This window comes from Neoarius graeffei, chromosome 5 (genome assembly GCF_027579695.1).
Source record: "Neoarius graeffei isolate fNeoGra1 chromosome 5, fNeoGra1.pri, whole genome shotgun sequence".
Taxonomy (NCBI): Eukaryota; Metazoa; Chordata; class Actinopteri; order Siluriformes; family Ariidae; genus Neoarius; species Neoarius graeffei.
The window spans coordinates 56723562-56748028 of NC_083573.1; the positions used below are offsets into that span (position 1 = coordinate 56723562).

Here is a 24467-nt window from a genome sequence, read left to right on the forward strand (position 1 = left end):
TAGGCTCCAGCTCGCCTGCGACCCTGCACAGGATAAGCAGTTGTAGATAATGGATGGATGGATGGATTTTCATCTAGTTTGACATTAGATCTGGACTACCTTTTTTCTGCCTGCATTTCCTTAAAAAATGCACAAGCAATAAAACAATATGCAAATAAAAATAATTTAAAAAATAAAATAGAAAAAAATCAATACGAATCAGTAATGTTAGTACAAAAATTATTGTTAAAAATATATATTAAAAAAATAACCCAAATCTACCAGTGATTGAACTGCAGTTAATCCTAAGAATTAATCCTAAACATACTTCACCTGAACGAAGTGATGAGTTCGTTTCAGAAGATGAGTAAAATAGCACCAAAGCTAAACAATTTAGAGCATGCATCAAACTCAAGGCTTGCAGACTCGCTGCTTCATTTCATTCAGCTCGATCAAATTTGTAAACCACATTATTGAAATGCACCATAGTACACACAACTGAACTTTTTCACACTAGCTACAATTCAGAGAAGACTCAGACATCTGAAACACTGCAGGGCTGAAACACTGGTTCAAATCGCTGTCTATCTGCTGCAAATCAAACACATGTCTAGAGGAAGTTTCAGAAACATGTGGGGTGTTGGTCTTTAGTGGGATTCAGTGAGTGACTCCAAATCCTGAAATGTATCACCCAGAGATCTAAAATATGTTGGGGGGAGAACATTTTTGAAGCACAAAGACAAGGCCATTATAGTTCATGTATTATCTTCATACAAGATACTGTGTCCCTCTTAAACCTCTTTTTCATATTTTCAATATTTGGAAAACAGATATAGCCTATATAATGCATTGCGTAAATATTAATTTTTACTAGTCAACAAACAGGGCTAATTTGTTTAAGTAGTGGACTAGTAAACTAGTCATCAGAATTAGATAAGTGCAGTACACCCCACACAAATGTATAAAAAAATACAGGTGTATTCTTACACAATGTTCAGTTGACTGTAGAATTCATCTAGTCTGACATATTAGAGCTCAACTGTTTTTTTTCTGTCTACATTTCCTTGTTTTTCAACCACCCTTACAAGTCAACATCACAGTGTCGATTAGTGAAATTAGTCTAATCAACTAGTCTCTGCAACCCCTATGATATATAAAAATTTTAATCAGTTTAATAACTATCACCAAATAGTGCATATAGTTGAATACTTTGGTAGTCCTTTTTTTTTGTCAGAAATATCATAATCAAATTTTAGAGCACGTTAAAAAATGAATAGCCTTTATTTATGGCCCTTTAAAATCTCACAAAAATACTGGTGTCCTTGGGAGAATGTGAATTTGACACCCCTGATTTAGAGCTTTATAAATCATAAGCAAAATGTCATAGTTGTTAAGAAACTTAATAAGCAACATCTTCAAACAATGGTTGCATTTATATATACACACACACATTGTACCTTACTAATACATAGATCAAATTAGCAAGGTGGCGAATGTCACCCTTGATATCATACTACTATATAACATACTATTTAGTACAACAGTGTATAATTTAGGACATTGCTGCAATGCATAGCTTTGCTTTCCCCCACTTATCACATTTCACAAGCAGTTTTGAAGAGTGACTGAACACTGAGGCCAAGTTTACATTAGACCGTATCTGTCTCATTTTCTTCGCGGATGCACTGTCCGTTTACATTAAAACGCCTGGAAACGCCGGGAAACGGGAATCCGCCAGGGTCCACGTATTCAATCTAGATCGTGTCTGGTCCGGTGCTGTGTAAACATTGAGAATACGCGGATACGCTGTGCTGAGCTCTAGCCGGCGTCGTCATTGGACAACGTCACTGTGACATCCACCTTCCTGATTCGCTGGCGTTGGTCATGTGACGCGACTGCTGAAAAACAGCGCGGACTTCCGCCTTGTATCACCTTTCATTAAAGAGTATAAAAGTATGAAAATACTGCAAATACTGATGCAAATACTGCCCATTGTGTAGTTATGATTGTCTTTAGGCTTGCCATCCTTCCACTTGCAAGTGGTAAGTGATATGCACTGGGATCACACACACAGCGGCTCAGTCCCGAATCACTGCTCGTGCGCTATACTCACGCGCTCTGTGAGCTGCGCAGGGCCGGAGGGCACTCGCTGTTCAGGGCGGAGTGATTTGGAGCGCAGGATGCCTGCGGAGCCGAGCGCATCCATGTATTGGTGTTGCTGTGTGCACGCGAATCGTGTATTGGTGTTGCTGTGTGCACGCTAATCGTTTTAAAAACGTTAATCTGATGATCCGCTGATACGGTCTAATGTAAAGCCCACCTGACTCAAACCTAACTTAAGCTGCTAATAAATATGCCAAAATGGAGTGCAAGATACTGGTGATGTTTGTGATCTGAATCGGTTTGTGATGCCTTAATGTTGTAGTCATGATGGGGAATCATGCATCTGTCACAAAACTGATTTTCCTTTCTTTTAAACAGAACAATGTACCATAACAACAACAATATAAAAATTGTACTATATTAATTACTAACTACTGTAAAATAAGCAGAAGAGATCATATTAATTGATACGTAAATGTCGTGATGCATGATAGTACAAACAAATCAAACATCATTCACAAGTTGTGAAAAACAGCACTCTGAAAAACAATCATTACTTGAAACCCAACATTAGTGAAGACAAATTTAAAACTATATGCCTCCAAGACAGTGAGTCAGAATGAGTCCTTGTCTATTAATCGCTTTTGCCCAGGTCTTTCCCAGCCATGTTGAATGCGTTCCAGTCTCTTGCTGAAACAGGGCATAGCCAACACAGCCTTGAGCAGTAACACCACACCTGGGAGGAAGGTGGCCAGTATAAATGATGGTGGTGTGTACCATATATACTGCTTCACCTCCACCCACTTCCTCCATCCATACACCAGAGCGTGAGCCGTGCACAAAAACAGGGCTGCATGTCCCAGAGTTCTCTACAGAAACATGGAGAAAGCCTCTGCAAAATCAACATGTGGAGCAAATCTTTATAACATCTATCATGGCTATGGAATCCAAACATACGATGATGTACGATTAGGTCATTTCTGAGAGGAAACTGTCAAAGACCATAAAACTGAAGCATCATATTTCAGTGCTTATCTGGATTCTCTGTTTCTCACCTACCTGGACACACTGAAACTCTCTCCAGTTTAGTGTGTTCATAACCGAGGGCAGGGAGGAGACGGCCACCAAAGCCAGAATTCCCAGTCCCAGGATTCCTAGTGAAATGTAGATCTCCATCCTCCAGACATCATCCTCTACCCATGAGTTCTCATTCTTCTGTTGCACCTATCACATAAGCACATGGGTGCTAGAGAATAGATGTTATTTGGCTAAATTAAAGTTACCAAACTTGTAACAAAATTCAGGTATAAATTAGTTAAATTCTTTATATAGATTGTGTGGCACCATAAACAGAAGTCAGTGAATAGAAGTGCCATGTGTTATAAAACTTCCATAATCTGTAGTTAATCTTTCTAAAGTTAGTTTTCAATCTAGTCTTTTGAAAGCAAATAAACAAAAGCCAAACGACGACATGAGGCACATCTGAAATGGCTGTGCCTCAGTCAACCATTACTGCGCTGTTATATTTGATTAGTGATTAAGTCTATGAATAAAAAGGAAACCAGGTTACTGAACTCAGAATTAATTGCAGTACATCCTAATGAGTGCGGCACGGTGGTGTAGTGGTTAGCACTGTCGCCTTACAGCAAGAAGGTCCGGGTTCGAGCCCCGTGGCCGGCGAAGGCCTTTCTGTGTGGAGTTTCCTCTGGGTGCTCCGGTTTCCCCCACAGTCCAAAGACATGCAGGTTAGGTTAACTGGTGACTCTAAATTGACCGTAGGTGTGAATGTGAGTGTGAATGGTTGTCTGTGTCTATGTGTCAGCCCTGTGATGACCTGGCGACTTGTCCAGGGTGTACCCCGCCTTTCGCCCGTAGTCAGCTGGGATAGGCTCCAGCTTGCCTGCGACCCTGTAGAACAGGATAAAGCGGCTAGAGATAATGAGATGAGATGAGTGGTGGTGACATCCTAATGAATACATAAGTTAGCGGCTGCACATCTTTTCAGCGCTAGTGCTGCCGTTGTTCATGACTATTAAACATTCGAGACATATCTGAAACACTCCGAAATATTTGCTCGTTTGAGAGTACTTTTAAGACTGAAGATTTTTTTGTGCATTGCTCCCATTCTTAGGCCTAATTAAAGGAGTAAACTTCCTGATTTTTTTGGCACTTAAGACAGGAATCTCTCTGAGTGGCTTTATACAGACTAGTTCTGGTCTTGCATGTGAAATGCAGGAAGATAATATAAATGTGCCATGGTAAGAATGTTAAGTATCTAATAACAATGTTCTTTTCATATGAAAAGGATTTAAACTTAATATCCTTGCTCACCTGCTGGTAGGCCCAGTTGAGGAGTTTGTATCTGTAAGAGCGTCTCATTGGGTAGCTCAGGCTGTAAATGGCATGTAGGCAGGCCAGGAAGAAGGCCAGCAGACCCAACTGTTTCCTCACACCCATCCAATTTTCCAGCCAAACTGGGAAAGAGCTGTATTTAGTGCCTGACAAGGAAGAGTAAAAGTATTAATTTGATGCCAACTAGTTTGGTCTGTAATAGATGTATAATATCAGTCAAGGAAGGTATATAAATTGAGCCATCTGACTGTGGTGATCCTTCTGTGGTGCTCAACTACATTGTGTTACTCGGGTGCATTATTGTATCTTGCCTTTTATATCCATGTTTAGCTAGCAATTCAGGTGTTTGGTTTTTTTGTGCCGTTAAAGTTTTTTTTTTTTTTTATTCTACTTAGTGCCATTTGTACAAATGCAGTATTGATAATACACGTAATTCCATGATTAAACAGTCAACATAGTGCCATCCTGAAACTTTCCTTTGGACCACAATGGAAATAAGTGTTTTACACTTTGTGTTATCCTTGGTTTTAGTTTTATGCATTTAGTTCAATTGTACATGAGTATATTGTCCTACTGGCATGTAATTTTTACCTTAATAAATCTATCTATCTATCTATCTATCTATCTATCTATCTATCTATCTATGTGGTGGTTTATTCACAGGAAGTTTGCGTTAAGCCTAGGTCACAACCGAACGTACGATTTTTTTGGCTGTGCAATTTTTGGCGTTTCCCAAATCGCTGCGGTTTTTTTGTTCGTGGAGAAAGATGCACGTTGGCCGTAAGTTTGTCTTGCAACCTGAAAAAAACGTAAGCGGCCGTAGAGTTTGTTTGACATGACAAAGAACCTCTGCGGCCGGTCTGCGGCCAGTCTACGGCTCGAAAATCAGCACATCACACACGCGCCGTCCGTGCGTTTCTTGCGTTTTTTGCACGTAGACCGGCCGTAGGAGCACGTACGGCCGGTTGGGACCGAGGCATTAGACTAATACACAGTAACTATAGCACCTTACTGCTGCATTCAGCCTGCCTGATTCAACAGGCAACTGGTAAAGAAGGCAGCCATTTTATTTCAACCATAGCAGCAAACAGCAATCACTTAACTAAACATATCTCAAAGTAGCAAGTCTGTTTTCTCACAAAAAGCGAAAACAAAGTCACATTTTACACCCATGTCAAAAGTAGTTCAGAACACATAATGGGTCCATGAGAAAACAGTGGGTGGATTCACTAAACATCAGACTGGAGCCAGTGCATATAAAAACTCTTATGACTAGTGTTTCTGTTTGAAGCTGTGAAATAGGAGTGCCTATGGGGATAACTAAACAATATTTTTTCCAAAACACAGTAACCTTATTCTTTATTGAATCTTTTTAGAAAAAGATGAGGAACCTCAAACATACCTTTTGTTCACCAACATGGTGCTGGCACCAGTACTGGGCTAGGAAAAGATTTTTTTTTTAAATAAATTCGTTTTTACTGACTAAATAGCTAAACAACTTCATAATTAGATGTAGAAGCTTATTACTGAATGATGTCGTATTAACAAATGTTGTATGAAGCAGTCTGCCATCTACTCAAACAAAGCTTTGTTTTCCATTAGCAGTGGCGCTTATATTCATTTATAGCAATGTAGTTTATATTCAATTGCATTTTGGTGGTGAAATCAAACTGATTTTGCTGTTTAAGAACAAACAGTTCCAGATCACGCACTGGCTCTGGAACCAGTACTTCATTGACAATACAAAGCCACAGAACCAGGGTGATATTAACACAATCCAAGGACCTGGTTGAGTCTGAATTCAACATCAGTCCAAATCATGGTCATTGGCAGACAATGGCAGACTTCATACCATGGCCTGTCTGGCAACAGCTTGTGTGGTGTCATAGCCATGACAAAGGCCCAAAATAAGAACCCAAAAGACTGTGTTGACTCATTTCCTGTTCAACCTGTACACAAACAATTTTAGGTCATGTAATCTGCAAAATATACAGTAAGTGAAGACATGGTAATTGATTACAAATGGTGGTGAACTCCGCGTGGGTTTCCTCGGGGTGCTCCGGTTTCCCCCACAGTCCAAAGACATGCAGGTTAGGTTAACTAGTGACTCTAAATTGACCGTAGGTGTGAATGTGAGTGTGAATGGTTGTCTGTGTCTATGTGTCAGCCCTGTGATGACCTGGCGACTTGTCCAGGGTGTACCCCGCCTTTCGCCCGTAGTCAGCTGGGATAGGCTCCAGCTTGCCTGCGACCCTGTAGAAGGATAAAGCGGCTAGAGATAATGAGATGAGATGGTGGTGAACTTCAGGAAATGCAGTCCTGTGTAGATGGTGCCATTGTAAAAATGGTGAAAATCTACAACTCACTGTGGGTTTTCTTGGATAACTATCAATGCTGATGCCACGTGCAAGAAGGGCCAGAATCCTTCATGTCTTGAAAAGACTGAGGGCCTCCAGTAAATGCTATAGCATCAGCACACGTGCTATAAACAAACTCAGTAGTCGGATTAAAAAAGTGTTGGTCTGTCTTAAGAGTAAAACTGCATTTTCTGGAGGCTATGGAAAAACAAAGGACACTATAAAGTGATGTATCTACAGTGCCTTGCAAAAGTATTCATGCCCCTTGGTGTTTCTCCTGTTTTGTTGCATTACAAGCTGGAATTAAAATGGATTTTTGGAGGGTTAGCACCATTTGATTTACACAACATGCCTACCACTTTAAAGTTGCACATTGTTGTTTTATTGTGACACTGTAACGGTTCAGCGTTCGTGGGTGGAGCACAGCAGGACAGAGATCAGGTTTGACAGCCCGTTTTATTGCCACACTTTTCAGGTTAACAATTATGTATGCACTTTTCAGATACACACACACACACACACACAGCGTCTGGTTCAGCAAGAGCTCCTCTGCTCTCGCTCTCCCTCCTTAAGTAGGGCGCGGTCACTGGGAAGACACAAACACAGGTTAATTGCTCTCAGGTGTAGTGATTCTGCCACTCACCTTCCCTGACTCCGCCCTCCTGTCACAGACCGGCGCTTGACCACGCCCCCGCTGCCACATACCCCCACCGCCCGACTCAGGCTGGGCGGCCGTCCGGCCTGCAGCCGACTCGGGATAGTGGAGTCAAGGGGATCTGCCAATATCCCTTCGTCAAATCCAGTGTCGAATAAAAGCGAGCCGTGCCTAGTCGATCGAGCAGCTCGTCAATACGAGGCACTGGGTACGCGTCAAATTTAGACACCGCGTTGACTTTCCTATAGTCCACACAAAACCGGACCGACCCGTCGGCCTTGGGTACCAAGACCACCGGGCTGCTCCAGTCACTATGGGACTCCTCGACGATGCCCATTTCGAGCATGGTCTGAAGTTCTTCCCGAACCACCTTTTTTTTTTGTGTTCGGGTAGCCTGTAAGGGCGGCTACGCACTACCACCCCCGGGGGCGTCTCGATGTGGTGCTCTATGAGGTTAGTGCGACCAGGCAGGGGCGAGAACACAGCCGAAAACTCGGTCTGCAACTGGGCGACCTCCGTGAGTTGGGTTGGGGAGAGGTGGTCTCCACAGGGGACCGGAGGGGTACGTGATGCCAATGTCCCTTTTTGAACCTCCGGCCCCAGCGCCGCCTTCTCCGGAACCACCGACACCAACGCCACGGGGACCTCCTCATTCCAGAGTTTAAGCAGATTGAGGTGGTAAGTCTGTAGCGCCCCACCCCTGTCCGTTTGCCTCACCTCATAGTCGACGTCCCCGACTCGCCGTGTGACCTCAAAGGGTCCTTGCCACTTGGCGATCAATTTGGAGCTCGACGTGGGCAACAGTACGAGTACCTTATGTCCCGGTGTGAACTCTCTAAGGCGCGTACCCTTGTTGTACAGGCGGGCTTGCCGTTCCTGGGCCTGCCGCAAATTCTCCTGAGTTAGGTGGGTGAGCGTGTGGAGTTTTGCGCGCAGGTCCATAACGTACTGAATTTCGTTCTTACTTTGTGAAGGTCCCTCCTCCCAATTTTCCCGCAGCACGTCCAGGATGCCGCGCGGCTTACGCCCATATAATAATTCGAATGGGGAGAACCCCGTGGAGGCTTGGGGGACCTCTCGCACTGAGAACAGCAAGGGTTCGAGCCACTTATCCCAATTACGTGCATCCTCACTTACGAATTTCTTAATAATATTTTTGAGGGTGCGGTTGAATCATTCCACTAAATCGTTCGTTTGTGGGTGATACACGCTGGTGCGGATCGGCTTAGTCACCAATAACCCATACAGTTCGCGCAGTGTTCGTGACATAAACGTAGTGCCTTGATCAGTCAGAATCTCTTTCGGGATTCCAACTCGGGAGATGACGCCGAAGAGTGCCTCTGCAATACTGCGTGCTGAGATATTGCACAGAGGCACTGCTTCCGGGTATCGCGTTGCATAGTCCACCGGAACTAATATAAAGCGGTACCCTCGTGCTGACCGATCTAATGGCCCGACGAGATCCATCCCAATTCTCTCAAACGGGGTCTCGATTAACGGTAGAGGGCGCAAAGACGCTTTTGAAATGGCCGCTGGGTTTACTAACTGGCATTCGCGGCATGCCGTACACCACCTACGGACATCGCCGCGAATCCCTGGCCAATAGAATAGGGCCATTATTCGGGCTAGTGTTTTATCCTGCCCCAAGTGTCCAGCCATGGGATTAAAGTGAGCCACCTGGAATACCAATTCCCGGCGGCTCTTCGGAATTAAAAGCTGCGTGACTCGCTCTTTAGTTTGAGTGTCCTGCGTCACTCGGTATAATCTATCCTTCATAATCGCGAAGTAGGGGAAGGACGGGGTGGCGTTCGGCTGGAGCGTTTGACCATCGATTACTCTCACTTGGTCAAACGCATGCCGCAGAGTCTCGTCTCGCGACTGCTCTAATGGGAAATCCGCGAGGGATTCCCCAATAGAGAGAGGAGGAGCCGGCGGCTCCTCACTCTGACGCTGAGATGGCGTAGACGGCTCTGTGACAGCGGCTCCCGCCAAAGCGACACCGGGACCTCCCCCTGTCAAATGGCAGGACCCACTCTCTACTAGGCGTGTCATTAAACCCCGAAATCCCGGCCAATCAGTCCCCAAAATTAGAGAGTGGGTAAGGCGGGGATTAACCGCCGCCTTCACTATAAATTTTTCCCCTCTGAAAATAATGTGGACCGACACCAAAGGGTAGCTGTGAACATCCCCATGCACACACAACACCTTCACCCCTTGTGCTCCCCCCAATGCCTCGTTTTGAACCAGGCTTTGGCGAATTGAGGTCTGATTACAACCAGAATCCACCAACGCCTGATATGTAGCCCCTTGGATACTCACCGGTATGCGATACGCTCCAGCCCGATCGAGGGCGGCCTCTGGCGCATCGGGGATCCGAACCACCGCGCCCACTTCCATTGCCGTGCACTGCTGTTGAAGGTGGCCCGGCTCCCTGCAGCGCCAGCAAACCGGCTTTCCCTCTGCACCGGTGATCTGGGGCTCACTCACCTGAGGTGGGGGAGAGACAGACACAGAAGGGAGAAATGGGAGGGCACCGCGGGTGCGGCGGGCCGGCTGGGGGGGGTGCCGGCCCCCACCTCCGCGGAGGGGGAATGGGGCGAGGACGGGACACAGGAGGAGGGGGAGAGAGAGAGAAGAGGCCATCTGCTGTCCTGCCGCCGGGACAGCCGCCAAATGGTCCTCCGCCAGCTCGACTGCTTGATCCAGCAACGCTGGGCGGTGGCACCGGACCCACTCCGCAGTTCCTGCTGGCAAGCGAGCGACGAACTGTTCCAGCGCCACCTGGTCGAGGATTCCTTCAGCGTCGCGGTTGTTGGCCCTCAGCCACCGCCAGCAGGCGTCCCGGAGCTGCTGGCCAAACGCGAACAGCCGGCCGACTTCCTCCAAGCGCAGCGCGCGGAAGCGCTAGCGCTGCTGTTCTGGAGTGTGCCCTACGCGCTGGAGGACGGCCCGGCGGAGGTCCCCGTAGGCCAGCCGGCGGTCGGCGGGGAGCTGTAGCGCGGCCAGCTGTGCTTCTCCCGTGAGCAGGGGGAGGAGGCGCGCCGCACGCTGCTCCATCGGCCACCCCGAGGCTTCGGCGACTTGCTCAAAGAGCGTGATGAACGCCTCGGGGTCGTCCTGCAGGCCCATCTTGGTGACGGTGAGGGGAGACGGGCCCGCGGTAGCAGCGCTGGTGGGCCCCGCCGATGCGAGGAGGTGCCGGAACGCCTGGCGATCTTCTTGTTGGGCCAACACCAGGGCCTCGAACCGCTCTTCTTGCTCCTTTCGGAGGGCGAGTAGCGCCTGGTGCTGGCTTTGCTGGGCCGTGGCGAGGGCGTGGATCAGTTCAGCGAACGGGGAGGACTCCATGGGGCTGTGAGGCTGCTGTGCTCCAGGTCCCGGGTTTCGGCACCACTGTAACGGTTCAGCGTTCGTGAGTGGAGCACAGAGGACGGCAGGACAGAGATCAGGTTTGACAGCCCGTTTTATTGCCACACTTTTCAGGTTAACAATTATGTATGCACTTTTCAGATACACACACACACACACTCAGCGTCTGGTTCAGCAAGAGCTCCTCTGCTCTCGCTCTCCCTCCTTAAGTAGGGCGTGGTCACTGGGAAGACACAAACACAGGTTAATTGCTCTCAGGTGTAGTGATTCTGCCACTCACCTTCCCTGACTCCGCCCTCCTATCACAGACCGGCGCTTGACCACGCCCCCGCTGCCACAGACACAAACAATAATTAAGATGAAAAAACAGAATTCTGGAGTGTGCATAAGTATTCCCCCCCCTTCGTATGATACCCCTAAATAAGAGCTGGTCCAACCAATTCACTTCATAAGTCACATAATTAGTTAAGATCCACCTGTGTGCAATCAAAGTGTCACATGATCTGTCACATGATGTCTGTATAAAGCACCCTGTTCTGGAAGGACCCTGACTCTGCTACATTATTAAACAAGCAACATGAAAACCAAGGAGCCTCAAAACAGGTCAGAGACAAAGTTGTGGAGAAGTATAGACCAGGGTTGGGTTATAAAATATATCCCAAACTTTGAATATCCCAGGGAGCAACATTAAATTCATTATAGCAAAATGGAAAGAATATGGCACCACTACAAACCTGACAAGAGAAGGCCACCCACCAAAACTCACAGGCCGGGCAAGGAGGGCATTAATCAGAGATGCAACAAAGACACCAAAGATAATGCTGAGGGAGCTGCAAAGATCCACAGCGGAGACAGGAGTATCTGTCCATAGGACCACTTTAAGCCATACACTCCACAGAGCGGGGCTTTATGGAAGAGTGGCCAGAAAAAAAAATCATTGTTTAAAAAAAAAAAAAATCACATTTGGAGTTTGCCCAATAGTGGCAGACTCCCCAAACACATGGAAGAAGATTCTCTGGTCAAATGAGACAAAAATTGAACTTTTTAGCCATCATGGGAAATGCCATGTGTGGCGCAAACTCAACCCCCTGAGAACACCATCCCTACAGTGAAGCATGGTGGTAGCAGCATCATGCTGTGGGGATGTTTTTCATCTGCAGGGACAGGAAAGCTGGTCAGGACTGAAGGAAAGATGGATGGCACTAAATACAGGGCAATTCTGGAGGAAAACCTGTTTGAGTCAGCCAGAGGTTTGAGACTGGGATGAAGGTTCACGGTCTAGCAGGACAATGACCCTAAACATACTGCTAAAGCTACACTGGAGCGGTTTAAAGGGAAACATTTAAATGTCTTGGAATTACGTAGTCAAAGCCCAAACCTCAATCCAATTGAGAATCTGTGGCATTACTTGAAGATTGCTGTACACCAACTCAACCCATCTAACTTGAAGGAGTTGGAGCAGTTTTGCCTTGAGGAATGGGCAAAAATTCCATTTGCTAGATGTGCTAAGCTAATAAAGACATGCCCCAAGAGACTTGCAGCTGTAATTGTAACAAAAGGTGGCTCTATAAAGTATTGACTTTTTTTTGGGGGGGGGATACTTATGCACACTCCAGATTTCTGTTTTTTCATCTTAATTATTGTTTGTGTCACACTAAAAAAAAACAACGTGCACCTTTAAAGTGGTAGGCATGCTGTGTAAATCAAATGGCGCTAACCCCCAAAAAATCCATTTTAATTCCAGCTTGTGATGCAACAAAACAGGACGAACACCAAGGGGGATGAATACTTTTGCAAGGCACTGTAGTTGCCATCTATCTTCCTATACTGTCTCATACTTTTCACTTTGTTACTTATGACAATGAGTGTTCAATAAAAAGATGAAATTGTATGTGTGTTTTTAACTTCAACACAATCATTAATAATGGAGATTACATTACAGATGCTCATTTGCTCACCTCTGTATATTTGCAGCAGAGCAGCCAGCCCTCCAGGCAGATAGACAAGTGCCAGCAGAGTGATTGATGTCCAGGGTAGAACTTTATTTAACAACAGGATGGGAATCTTGTAAAAGTCATTTTTACTCTGAGACACATAAGGCTGCAGCACATCCCGGAGGAATGTATACACAAATGCCACAGTCAAAAACACAGCCATGAGCTTGAGAGGGAGGCGCCACTTGGGGAAAAGGGGCATCTCATGTAGATGAACAGGGAACTCAAATTCCTCTAGTGCATACGCAGGCAGCAAGGGGTGAGGATTCGTGCTTGACAACATCTCTTCAGCCTCCATTTCTCCCTCCTCAGGCTCCTGAGAGAAAGCAAGAGCTATAATCAATGTCTTAAATCTAATTATGCCTATGGAGATTTGCGATCCTTAAATGATATGCTGTTGTCGCAAATAAATGGCATTTAGGCAATATTCAGTGGAAACGTTGCTCTGCTCTGATGTCAAATACTGACAATATAGCATAATTGTTTTCAAGGTCATAGTTACCATAAAAGATGCAAACCTGCTTTCCAGTCTAGACTTTTCCTCTGTACATCAGTGCAAAAGATTACTGTGAGGGAAATTTAGTGGATGAACATTCCTATTCTCTGTGTTTCTGTGTGTTGAGCTCAAGTGGCCTAATACACTGAGAAAGATGTGTTTTTTTTTTTTCCAATGTTGTAATCACTTTTCTGTGGCCTTGGTGGTAATGAGCAGGGTGCTTGAGTTCGTCCTAACTACGCATCTTCTCATGATGTAACCACCTTTCCTGACCTCGGTGGTGATAAGCAGGGAGCTTGAGCTCTCCCTAACTCGCATCCGCCTGCACATACCAGAGCACGCCAGGTGCACGCTTTAACAAAACTTCAGAGAAAATCTTGAGCCAATCACGTGAAGACACAAGCAGTGAGCGAATGCTTTCAGAGTATAATAGATAACATTCCTAAAACACAACTCAGAGTGCGCGTACTCTCGGCATCATCAGAAGTGGTGTCTTCTTCTATTCTTCTCTTTCCTTTCCTATTTTATATCTTTTATATGATCTACTATAATAAATGACTGAAAAGACAACTGCTAAGCGTTCTGAAGTGTTTATTAGAAATTTCCATTACAATTACAAAACCCCAAAAACTAAATTCATTAAAAACCTGAGTAAAAGTTATTAAGCACACATGATTATCTATTCAGAAATCCACGAATATCTAAATACGAAGTTTTTTCCGGAGTTTTATAAACGTCTTTTCACAAAATAAAAAAACACCAGAAATAATTTAATGTGCAAATGGCATTTCTGTAAAAAAAAAAAAAAAAATCACTCCAACAATGAAACATATTAGCTAATGGATACAAGCATGCCAAACAGGATAATTATTCCCGAGAAGGTTTCGATACATGCATGTGTCTTATTTCTTTTATACTCCTGTTATATGAGTCTTTCACCCTATGATGCAGTGTACCGTGCCTTTTGATTGAGTTGTATTTGTGGTTCCACTTCAGAAGGCTGAAGGCTTTCATCATGGTGTGCTGTTAGCTCTCCCAAATCATGAGGACGTCTCTCCATAACAGGGCAAACAGCAGGAAACCCTAGAAAATTGCCCACAGTGCACTGTTATTCTAGGCCTTTATGGACAAACTCCACAAGTGCATTAGTGCTTTATTGCAATTCATTCCCATGTCAACAATGAACCCTTCAAGCATGGAGGCACAAAGACAAAATCTGGCATCCACATGACTGCCCTGTAATCACCAAGGCATTAATTCTTGGAGTTGGGGAGACGTTCACAGCTAGCGCTGTTAAGAGGTTTAACATTCAGTTTCTTTATTAAACACTGTATGAGTTACTCATCTAGTAAAATATGTAATATTAAAAAAGAAAGAAAGCACAACTTTATTCATCACACACTTGTGAAATTTCCTCTCTGCATTTAACCCATCTGAAGCAGTGAACACACACACATGAGCAATGAGCACACACACACATACCCAGAGCAGTGGGCAGCCATGCTAACAGCGCCCGGGTGATTCTCATGAAGACCTTCACATTAACAAAAGTTTTTCACCTCATTTCAGTATTTTTTCAAGTTGAGAGCCTAAAATAGAGTGTGAACTTTACTATGTTGATCTTTTTTTAATGGAAAATATTTTAATGGAATTTTATTCTTATTTGAGGCTTACATGATCCAGAATAATTCTCATCACCGTTATAGTAAATGATGAAGCTAGATCATGAGTTAAAAACATTTTTTGACAATTTATTTTATATTTCCACAAAATATCCCATTAAATGAACAGCACAGTCCATGACAATTACTTTATATATTTTTTTACATTTATTTATTGCCCTCACAGTGCATGGTAATGAGAATATTGAGTAACGGTAATGAGATACTCTTGGCTAATTTCACAAATAACCTGAAATGCTAGCAACCTATAACTTTGCCACATGTTAAAGCCTTATATTGTGATAATAATCATAAACTAATATATATTTTTTTATTTTTAAAAGTAATGAGTATCAAACCATAACGGTAATGATAATAGACAGTGTAACTGAGGACAGATTTAGCAACATTAACATAAATATCACAAAGTAAGAGAAGAGTGAGCAACTGACCTTGTCTCCATTTTGAATCTTGTATCTGAAGTGATGCATCATGGGATAGCTGATCAATTTAAAGGCACGGTGTACTTTTTATAGGGGGGTGAAATCATGAAACGGTAATGAGAAACATTTGGTGCGGACAGTTATTTTGTTTAAAATCAAGTACCTTTTTTTGTTCAACACAAAAAATATTAATATTATGCATAAATATAGATGTTTTAAAATAACTTTACACTGTATTATTTTTAATATAATTAGGAATTTTTATATGATTTAAAGTAAACATTAAAAAAAGGGATGCGGACACATAACGGTAATGAGAATTTCCATAGATTTTTTGTTTAATTGATATAAAAATTAGTTTATATGATGATGAAAAGCATTTGTCCATACAGTGCTCCCTATTTTCTTTACACAAAATATCAGAGTTTATGTGAATTAAGTATTGATTTTGGAAAATGTGCCCTGGACATGTTCACTGTAGCTTCATGAGAATCACCCGCCCGGGGAGCAGTTGGGAGTTAGGTGCCTTGCTCAAGGGCACCTCAGCCCAAGGCCGTCCCATATTAACCTAACCTGCATGTCTTTGGACTGTGGGGGAAACCAGAGCACCCGGAGGAAACCCACGCAGAGAACATGCAAACTCCACGCAGAAAAGCCCTTGCCGGCTGCTGGGTTCGAACCCAGAACCTTCTTGCTGTGAGGCAACCTAACCACTACACCACCGTGCCACCCAAAACTGTACAGGTTTTATTTTGCTATGTGTAACACTGTACATTATTATATATGACACATGCAGCTGTTTTGAATATTTGAACTCTGTCCCTGTCAAATAAAGTAATCCCACTACTTCATCTATGGTGGAGTTTCAGGTCAGTGATTATTTTCAATGGTAAATCATTTTATGGAGTATGTTGCCTAGCTACCATACCACTTCTCCACTCAGTGCTTAGTGTGCAACATTAATACAGGCAGATGGCACTGAAAGTGAAACCATGCCAGAGACATGATTCACATGGAGCCAGCAAAATACATTCACTTAATGGGTCATACAGTCAAAAAGAGAGCCATACCTCAGGATATAAACTTCACACTTCTCAACCAGTCCACAACTGAAGCCGTGTAGCTGTTAACCGTGTGTCCTGCATGAAATTAAAAAAAAGAAAAAGTGGCAAAAAGGATATGTAAATATGATGACAGAAAGGTAGACTTCTAAAATGAACACACACACACACTCTCTCTCTCTCTCTGACACATACTCAGCCCACATTCTTTACCGGAGACGAAGTCTTTCCTTTTAGCCCCGCCTCCTATTAAAGTTCACCAATCACAGCAAACATACGTCATAGACCGCGCCCATTATAAAACTCCGCCATGCGCATGACTAACTTTTTCACGTAATTTATTCAGAAGCGTTTTTCTTTCACATTTTCAGTAAATTGTATGTGTTTCTGTAATGACACTGAATGTTAATTAATTTCTTTTTCAAAGTAAAATATTGTAGAAGGCGGCTCACAGAAACACGTTATAGCTATTGGTGAAAATCCCACATTTGTTTGGAATCTACACAAATAAGAACGGTTTGCTTTAAGAACATCTTTGGGATGTGATAGAAAGAGAAGTGCAAGTGTTTAATCATTATTTTCCCTATACTTAAATAATAATATGGTGGTGTAGGGCGGCACAGTGGTGTAGTGGTTAGCGCTGTCACCTCACAGCAAGAAGGTCCGGGTTCGAGCCCCGTGGCCAGCGAGGGCCTTTCTGTGCGGAGTTTGCATGTTCTCCCCGTGTCCGCGTGGGTTTCCTCCGGGTGCTCCGGTTTCCCCCACAGCCCAAAGACATGCAGGTTAGGTTAACTGGTGACTCTAAATTGACTGTAGGTGTGAGTGTGAATGGTTGTCTATGTCTATATGTCAGCCCTGTGATGACCTGGCGACTTGTCCAGGGTGTACCCCGCCTTTCGCCCGTAGTCAGCTGGGATAGGATCCAGCTTGCCTGCGACCCTGTAGAACAGGATAAAGCGGCTAGAGATAATGAGATGAGATGGTGGTGTAGTGGTTAGCACTGTCACCTCACAGTAAGAAGGTTCTGGGTTCGAGCCCAGCGGCCAGCGAGGGCCTTTCTGTGCGGAGTTTGCATGTTCTCCCCTTGTCTGTGTGGGTTTCCTCCGGGTGCTCCGATTTCCCCGACAGTCCAAAGACATGCAGGTTAGGTTAGGTTAATTGGTGGCTCTAAATTGACCGTAGGTGTGAATGTGAGTGTGAATGGTTGTCTGTCTCTATATGTCAGCCCTGCGATGACCTGGCGACTTGTCCAGGGTGTACCCCGCCTCTCGCCCATAGTCAGCTGGGATAGGTTCCAGCTTGCCTACGATCCTGTAGGACAGGATAAGTGGCTACAGATAATGGATGGATGGCTCACGCACCTGGGTGGCACGGTGGTGTAGTGGTTAGCACTGTCGCCTCACAGCAAGAAGGTCCTGGGTTCGAGCCCAGCGGCCGGCGAGGGCATTGCTGTGTGGAGTTTGCATGTTCTCCCAGTGTCTGTGTGGGTTTCCCCGACAGTCCAAAGACATGCAGGTTAGGATAACTGGTGGCTCTAAATTGACCATAGGTGTCTATGTGTCTATTTGTCTCGATGTGTCAGCCCTGCGATGACCTGGTGACTTCTCCAGGGTGTACCCTGCCTCTCGCCCATAGTCAGCTGGGATAGGCTCCAGCTCACCTGCAACCCTGTAGAACAGGATAAGCAGCGACAGATGATGGATGGATAATGATAATAATAATAATAATTCAGAAAAAAGTTTACATACTACAGCATCAACCTGTATATGTATTATTCTACAACTGTTGTGGTTACACACAGTGACTTGCATACTTACAACATGACACCCTTGACCTTTACAACAATTTGTATTACATGGAACGTAAATAGCCAAGAGGCCAAGGGTAACTATCAACATGATAGTCTCAGCACAGTGCTTTATTGTGGGCCTGGTGTTCCCAGGGTTTCTACCAAACACAACCCAAACATTGTGCCAAAAATTTGATTCAGTTTAAGACATCTCAGGCTAAAGAAATATTTTCCACCATCAAAGCAATGGAAGTGAATATGTATGCAATCAAAACTTCCATCCATCCATTATCTGTAGCCACTTATCCTGTACAGGATTGCAGGCAAGCTGGAGCCTATCCCAGCTGACTATGGGCGAGAGGCAGGGTACACCCTGGACAAGTCATCAGGTTATCACAGGGCTGACACATAGAGACAAACAACCATTCACACTCACATTCACACCTATAGTGGTGCTTGAAAGTTTGTGAACCCTTTAGAATTTTCGATATTTCTGCATAAATATGACCTAAAACATCATCAGATTTTCACACAAGTCCTAAAAGTAGACAAAGAGAACCCAGTTAAACAAATGAGACAAAAATATTATACTTGGTCATTTATTTATTGAGGAAAATGATCCAATATTGCATATTTGTGAGTGGCAAAAGTATGTGAACCTCTCGGATTAGCAGGTGATTTGACGGTGAAATTAGTGTCAGGTGTTTTCAATCGGTGGGATGACAATCAGGTGTGAGTGGGCACCCTGTTTTACTTAAAGAACAAGGATCTATCAAAGTCTGATCTTCACAACACATGTTTGTGGAAGTGTCTCATGGCACAAACAAAGGAGATTTCTGAGGGCCTCAGAAAAAGCGTTGTTGATGCTCATCAGGCTGGAAAAGGTTACAAAACCATCTCCAAAGAGTTTGGACTCCACCAATCCACAGTCAGACAGATTGTGTACAAATGGAGGAAATTCAAGACCATTGTTACTCTCCCCAGGAGTGGTCGACCAACAAAGATCACTCCAAGAGCAAGGCGTGTAATCGTTGGCGAGGTCACAAAGGACCCCAGGATAATTTCTAAGCAACTGAAGGCCTCTCGCACATTGGCTAATGTTAATGTTCATGAGTCCCCCATCAGGAGAACACTGAACAACAATGGTGTGCATGGCAGGGTTGCAAGGAGAAAGCCACTGCTCTCCAAAAACAACATTGCTGCTCATCTGCAGTTTGCCAAAGATCACATGGACAAGCCAGAAGGCTATTGGAAAAATGTTTTGTGGATGGATGAGACCAAAATAGAACTTTTTGGTTTAAATGAGAAGCGTTATGTTTGGAGAAAGGAAAACACTGCATTCCAGCATAAGAACCTTATCCCATCTGTGAAACATGGTGGTGGTAGTATCATGGTTTGGGCCCATTTTGCTGCATCTGGGCCAGGATGGCTTGCCATCATTGATGGAACAATGAATTCTGAATTATACCAGCGAATTCTAAAGGAAAATGTCAGGGCATCTGTCCATGAACTGAATCTCAAGAGAAGGTGGGTCATGCAGCAAGACAACGACCCTAAGAACACAAGTCGTTCTACCAAAGAATGGTTAAAGAAGAATAAAGTTAATGTTTTGGAATGGCCAAGTCAAAGTCCTGACCTTAATCCAATGGAAATGTTGTGGAAGGACCTGAAGTGAGCAGTTCATGTGAGGAAACCCACCAACATCCCAGAGTTGAAGCTGTTCTGTACGGAGGAACGGGCTAAAATTCCTCCAAGCCGGTGTGCAGGACTGATCAACAGTTACCACAAACGTTTAGTTGCAGTTATTGCTGCACAAGGGGGTCACACCAGATACTGAAAGCAAAGGTTCACATACTTTTGCCACTCACAGATATGTAATATTGGATCATTTGCTTCAATAAATAAATTACCAAGTATAATATTTTTGTCTCGTTTGTTTAACTGGGTTCTCTTTATCTACTTTTAGGACTTGTGTGAAAATCTGATGATGTTTTAGGTCATATTTATGCAGAAATATAGAAAATTCTAAAGGGTTCACAAACTTTCAAGCACCACTGTATGCAGAAATATAGAAAATTCTAAAGGGTTCACAAACTTTCAAGCACCACTGTACGGTCAATTTAGAGCCACCAATTAGCCTAACCTGCATGTGTTTGGACTGTGGGGGAAACCAGAGCAAACCCACACAGACACGGGGAGAACATGCAAACTCCACAAGAAAGGCCCTTGTCAGCCACTGGGCTTGAATCCAGGACCTTCTTGCTGTGAGGTGACAGTGCTAACCACTACACCACTGTACCGCCACAATCAAAACTTTTTATTTGTAAATTTTGCAAACCACATGACACACTGTATATTATAAACAGTGAGCTACACCAAATTGTTCACGGATTTTCAAGAAGGGCATTTTATTCCATATCTACAGATACAGATTTTATTATATTTCTTGTTTCTACTTTGCACTCCAAACATGTACTCATTTTATATTTGTAAACAATCAAAAGCATCTGGAGTCAGTGGACTGTACAGTGTTTGAAACATTGCTTGTGTTTCTCCTTGTTCTTCTGAAGAGAGCAAGAATGTCTCCTAATTTAATTTCAGTCAGTTTCCTTGAGAACAGCTCACATGAGTGTCCTGTGACTTTTCAACGACTCTCATCTTTCCTCGCCAGAACTTCAGACAGAATAGTTGTGGATTGAAATCTCTGAGATCATAATGCACTTCACCAGGTGTCTCCTACTTGCCATGCTGGCATTAGGATCATTTACCGTGTGTTCTTCAGGCCCTCTTCATGCACAGTGCAAAGTGGAATGGTAAATATGTTATTTGTTTGTGTACCTGTCTGTTTGCTTGAATTGGTCTCTCTTTCTACCCAGTAAACTATAAAAATCTGTGTTAACTCTTAAATGTGTTAAGTGTTAAGTCTTAACTGTTGCTATGAGGTTGGTGTGATGTGATTTCAGATTAAAGGTATGTACAGTATTGATGTCAAACTGTGTTATACTGGAAAAGGAACACCCCTTGCACACATATTATTTGAATTCGATAGGGTAATGTTACAGTTAAGATTATAGAATACAAGTGGAAAATGAACTATTGTTCGATGACCAGTAGCAGAGGAAAAATATGTTAAAAAAAGCATGCAGTGGTAATACAATGTTGGGAAATCACCTGTGTATAAGTAAATCTAATGACTTTTGCATTAGAAATTATTGTAGCACGGTAATGTTATTCGTGAAGAACATAATGGAGTATATGATTTGTAAATTTCTGTTTTACTTTATGTCCAATTAAATAAAGAACATCTGGACACACTAATTCAGGCTAAACAAAAAAGTGTTTGTTGCATTTCAGAACAGTTACTCACTCTGTCACTTCCAGTAACCACTTTATTCCAGGTTGCTTAACCCAGGAACACTGGCCATGAGCCAGAAGCCAACTTGGATAGGAAGCCCATCTGTCATAAGGCACCATACTCACACCTACAGCCAGTAGATCATATACAGTCCATCTATCTGCAAGGTTTTGGGAGGAAACCCACATGGACAGAGGAGGGCATGTAGAGAACCAAACAGAATTTAAGAGCCACAAGAAAAAAAAAAAAAAACTAAATAAATAAATAAATCGAATGAATTCAGCAATGTCCTCTTTCTTCCAGTTGATGGCAGCATTTGAATTAAGATGGTCAAATGTCAAATCTCTTTACAGAGAGATTTTATATATTATAATTAATATACGTATGTTGACTTGGGGTGGCACGGTGGTGTAGTGGTTAGCACTGTCGCCTCACAGCAAGAAGGTCCTGGGTTCGAACCCAGCGGAGTTTGCATGTTTTCCGCGTGGGTTTGCTCTGGTTTCTCCCACAGTCCAAAGACATGCAGGTTAGGTTAACTGGTGGCTCTAAATTGACCGAAGGTGTGAGTGTGAATGGTTGTTTGTCTCTGTGTCTGGCGACTTATCCAGGGTGTACCCCACCTCTCACCCATAGTCAGCTGGGATAGGCTCCAGCTTGCCTGCGACCCTGTAGAACAGGATAAGTGGCTACAGATAATGGATGGATGGATGCTGACTTGGGTGTGCTGTGGTACAATGGTTATTAAAGTGGGGTCTGCTGAAGCATAGTCAGGAGGTCTGTATTATTTTATTTTTTATTTTTAACTTCACAACCCACTATTATCAATTATATTTTTTGACCTGACTTATTAGCCTGTTTTACTGGTCGTTTGAACTGAATGGATTTAATCCAAACCTCAATATCTTAAAACAACAAGGAATCTAAATAATGTCTTCTTGGACATAATATGTTCTGTCTGAAGAAAATATCAGGATTAAGAAAGCTCTAGGGTGCAATAAATAGAATGTGATTATACAAATTTAAATAATGAGCCTAATATTTGAATAGTTGGGTTATGTATTGAGGGAGTCTATGGAATTTATTATTTTAAACATTAAACATGCTACAAAAAGTTTGAGAAGTAGCAGGAGGAAACAGAAATGCATGTAGTTAAGGGTTCGTGTAAATTCCTTATCTAAAGTGTAACTGTAAATTTCAGAAGAACCGTAAATCTATAATGAAAAGTTGCAATATATTTTCTTTCAGGTACTTTGGGCTTCCCTGCAGTCAAGTGTATGAAGCCTTGGTCACTCAAATTAAAAAGTGGAGGACAATGTCAAGTTGTGCTATGGGTGGAGAAAAGTGTTTATATAAGGTAAGTGTGTGTGTGTGTGTGTGTTTACTGAATGAGGATTAAGCTGTAATGACTGAATGAACGAACAAACAAATGAATGAAAATACTTTTTTACGATTATAGCTCCAGTCAGCCTCCGTCCACTTCATTACAGCAAAGCACACAGCACCAAGGAAGAAATATGTGGAAGATATAAACTTTAGACTGGATCCATATAAATTCTTCACCCATTGCCATGTATCAGTAAGAATTTATTCTATATACACTGAATTTGCTTTGCGCTTATCACTTTAACATGTATAGCATCAGACAAAAGTTTGGACACACCTACTCATTCATAGTAATAAGTATCCAAACTTTTGACTGATACTGGACCTTGAAAACAACTCTGTATGTGAACAGCATTAACATTCTCCATAGGCCATGTCAGTCTCAGAAACCTGGTATGCTGTTAGAGACCATGGCACTAATTACTGCAACCTCTACAACTTAGTGGAAGGTAATTCATTACATGCACTTTTTTTTCACTCATATGCACATTTACATTTATCTATATGAAAAAGTTAAATGCATTGCTCCAGCAGGGGCTCTATGGGACTCCTGGCAATTTAGACTCTGGTCACTAACTCAGAACATTGACCTGTGGACTACTTTGGCTGTTTAATACGACCAAGATTTTTTACTTTCACAATTCGACTGAAAATAAATTAAAAAACAAATAGTCTTATCTCAAGATGATGATGATGATTATTATTATTATTATTATTATTATTATTATTATTATTATTATTATTATTATTATTATTATTATTGTTGTTGTTATTATTATTATTATTATTATTATTATTATTTTGTACAGGGAGTGGACTGACTGAGGCTCCAGGTTATAAGGAAATCACCAGTGAATTCCTGTGCACACAGCGATCCTCTGCCAATTGCACAATTTACTGATGCTGGCTTCCTTTCAAGTAAAATATTCGCTACAGGTGACAGGTCAACATTATAGCAATAGACATATGCATTAAAGATGCTAAACATACAGTAAAATGTAATAATGTTCATTATTATATCCACATTCACTGGATATGAGCAATCGCACACTCTGATTGGCTCCTGTACTATTAGGCTATCAGCTCATATACCACGAGTAGAGAAATACAAAATGGCAGCGCGTGTTGCTGAACCAACTGAGGATGAAATAAAAGCTCTACTCGAAAACAAAACCCCAAAAAAATACAAAAAAGGCAACAAAATATGGAATGAAAGTATTTGATGTTAAGAACGTATCTTTTTTTTATTTTTCAAGAATTATTATTATAGCATTTTTCACAAATTGCTACTGTCATTTCTCCAGTTTGTTTACATTCTAAGCGGAAATGATTTTGTCGGACATTTTGTATGAAGTTTTTATTTATCGAATTTGCAAAAAATAAAAATAAAAATGCTCTGTTTTTCAAAATCCGCAGAATGTGGATAGAATAAAACAGTTATTCCACTCAATCGAGTCGTACATGGCTTAT

General features: G+C 42.8%; 2 protein-coding genes across 2 annotated transcripts; one reads left to right on the plus strand and one right to left on the minus strand.

The window, feature by feature from the left end:
* Positions 1–1393: 1393 nt before the first annotated feature.
* On the minus strand, positions 1394–16649 carry LOC132886910 (metalloreductase STEAP1-like). Its single transcript, XM_060922124.1, has 6 exons — positions 16480–16649; positions 14267–14388; positions 12774–13125; positions 4414–4580; positions 3142–3306; positions 1394–2951 (listed from the first exon to the last, which is right to left on the minus strand). The coding sequence occupies exons 2-6, from the start codon at positions 14363–14365 to the stop codon at positions 2697–2699; spliced, it is 1038 nt and encodes a 345-aa protein (XP_060778107.1). The 5' UTR covers positions 14366–14388; positions 16480–16649; the 3' UTR covers positions 1394–2696.
* Positions 16650–21021: 4372 nt separating this feature from the next.
* Positions 21022–24199, plus strand: LOC132886063 (uncharacterized). The gene is made up of 5 exons (XM_060920612.1): positions 21022–21072; positions 22860–22968; positions 23071–23190; positions 23368–23446; positions 23807–24199. Exons 2-5 carry the CDS (start codon positions 22927–22929, stop codon positions 23896–23898), a joined length of 333 nt encoding a protein of 110 aa, XP_060776595.1. The 5' UTR covers positions 21022–21072; positions 22860–22926; the 3' UTR covers positions 23899–24199.
* The last annotated feature ends 268 nt before the right edge of the window (positions 24200–24467 follow it).

Coding starts and splice junctions, on each gene's coding strand:
- LOC132886063 (XM_060920612.1), top strand. CDS start 22,927: ATGTCAAGTTGTGCTATGGGTGGAGAAAAGTGTTTATATAAG. Junction 22,969..23,070: donor GAGAAAAGTGTTTATATAAG/GTAAGTGTGTGT, acceptor TTACGATTATAG/CTCCAGTCAGCCTCCGTCCA. Junction 23,191..23,367: donor TCACCCATTGCCATGTATCA/GTAAGAATTTAT, acceptor CATTCTCCATAG/GCCATGTCAGTCTCAGAAAC.
- LOC132886910 (XM_060922124.1), bottom strand. CDS start 14,365: ATGGAGAGACGTCCTCATGATTTGGGAGAGCTAACAGCACACCATGAT. Junction 3,307..4,413: donor TCAACTGGGCCTACCAGCAG/GTGAGCAAGGAT, acceptor CTTATGTGATAG/GTGCAACAGAAGAATGAGAA. Junction 2,952..3,141: donor GAGAGTTTCAGTGTGTCCAG/GTAGGTGAGAAA, acceptor ATGTTTCTGTAG/AGAACTCTGGGACATGCAGC.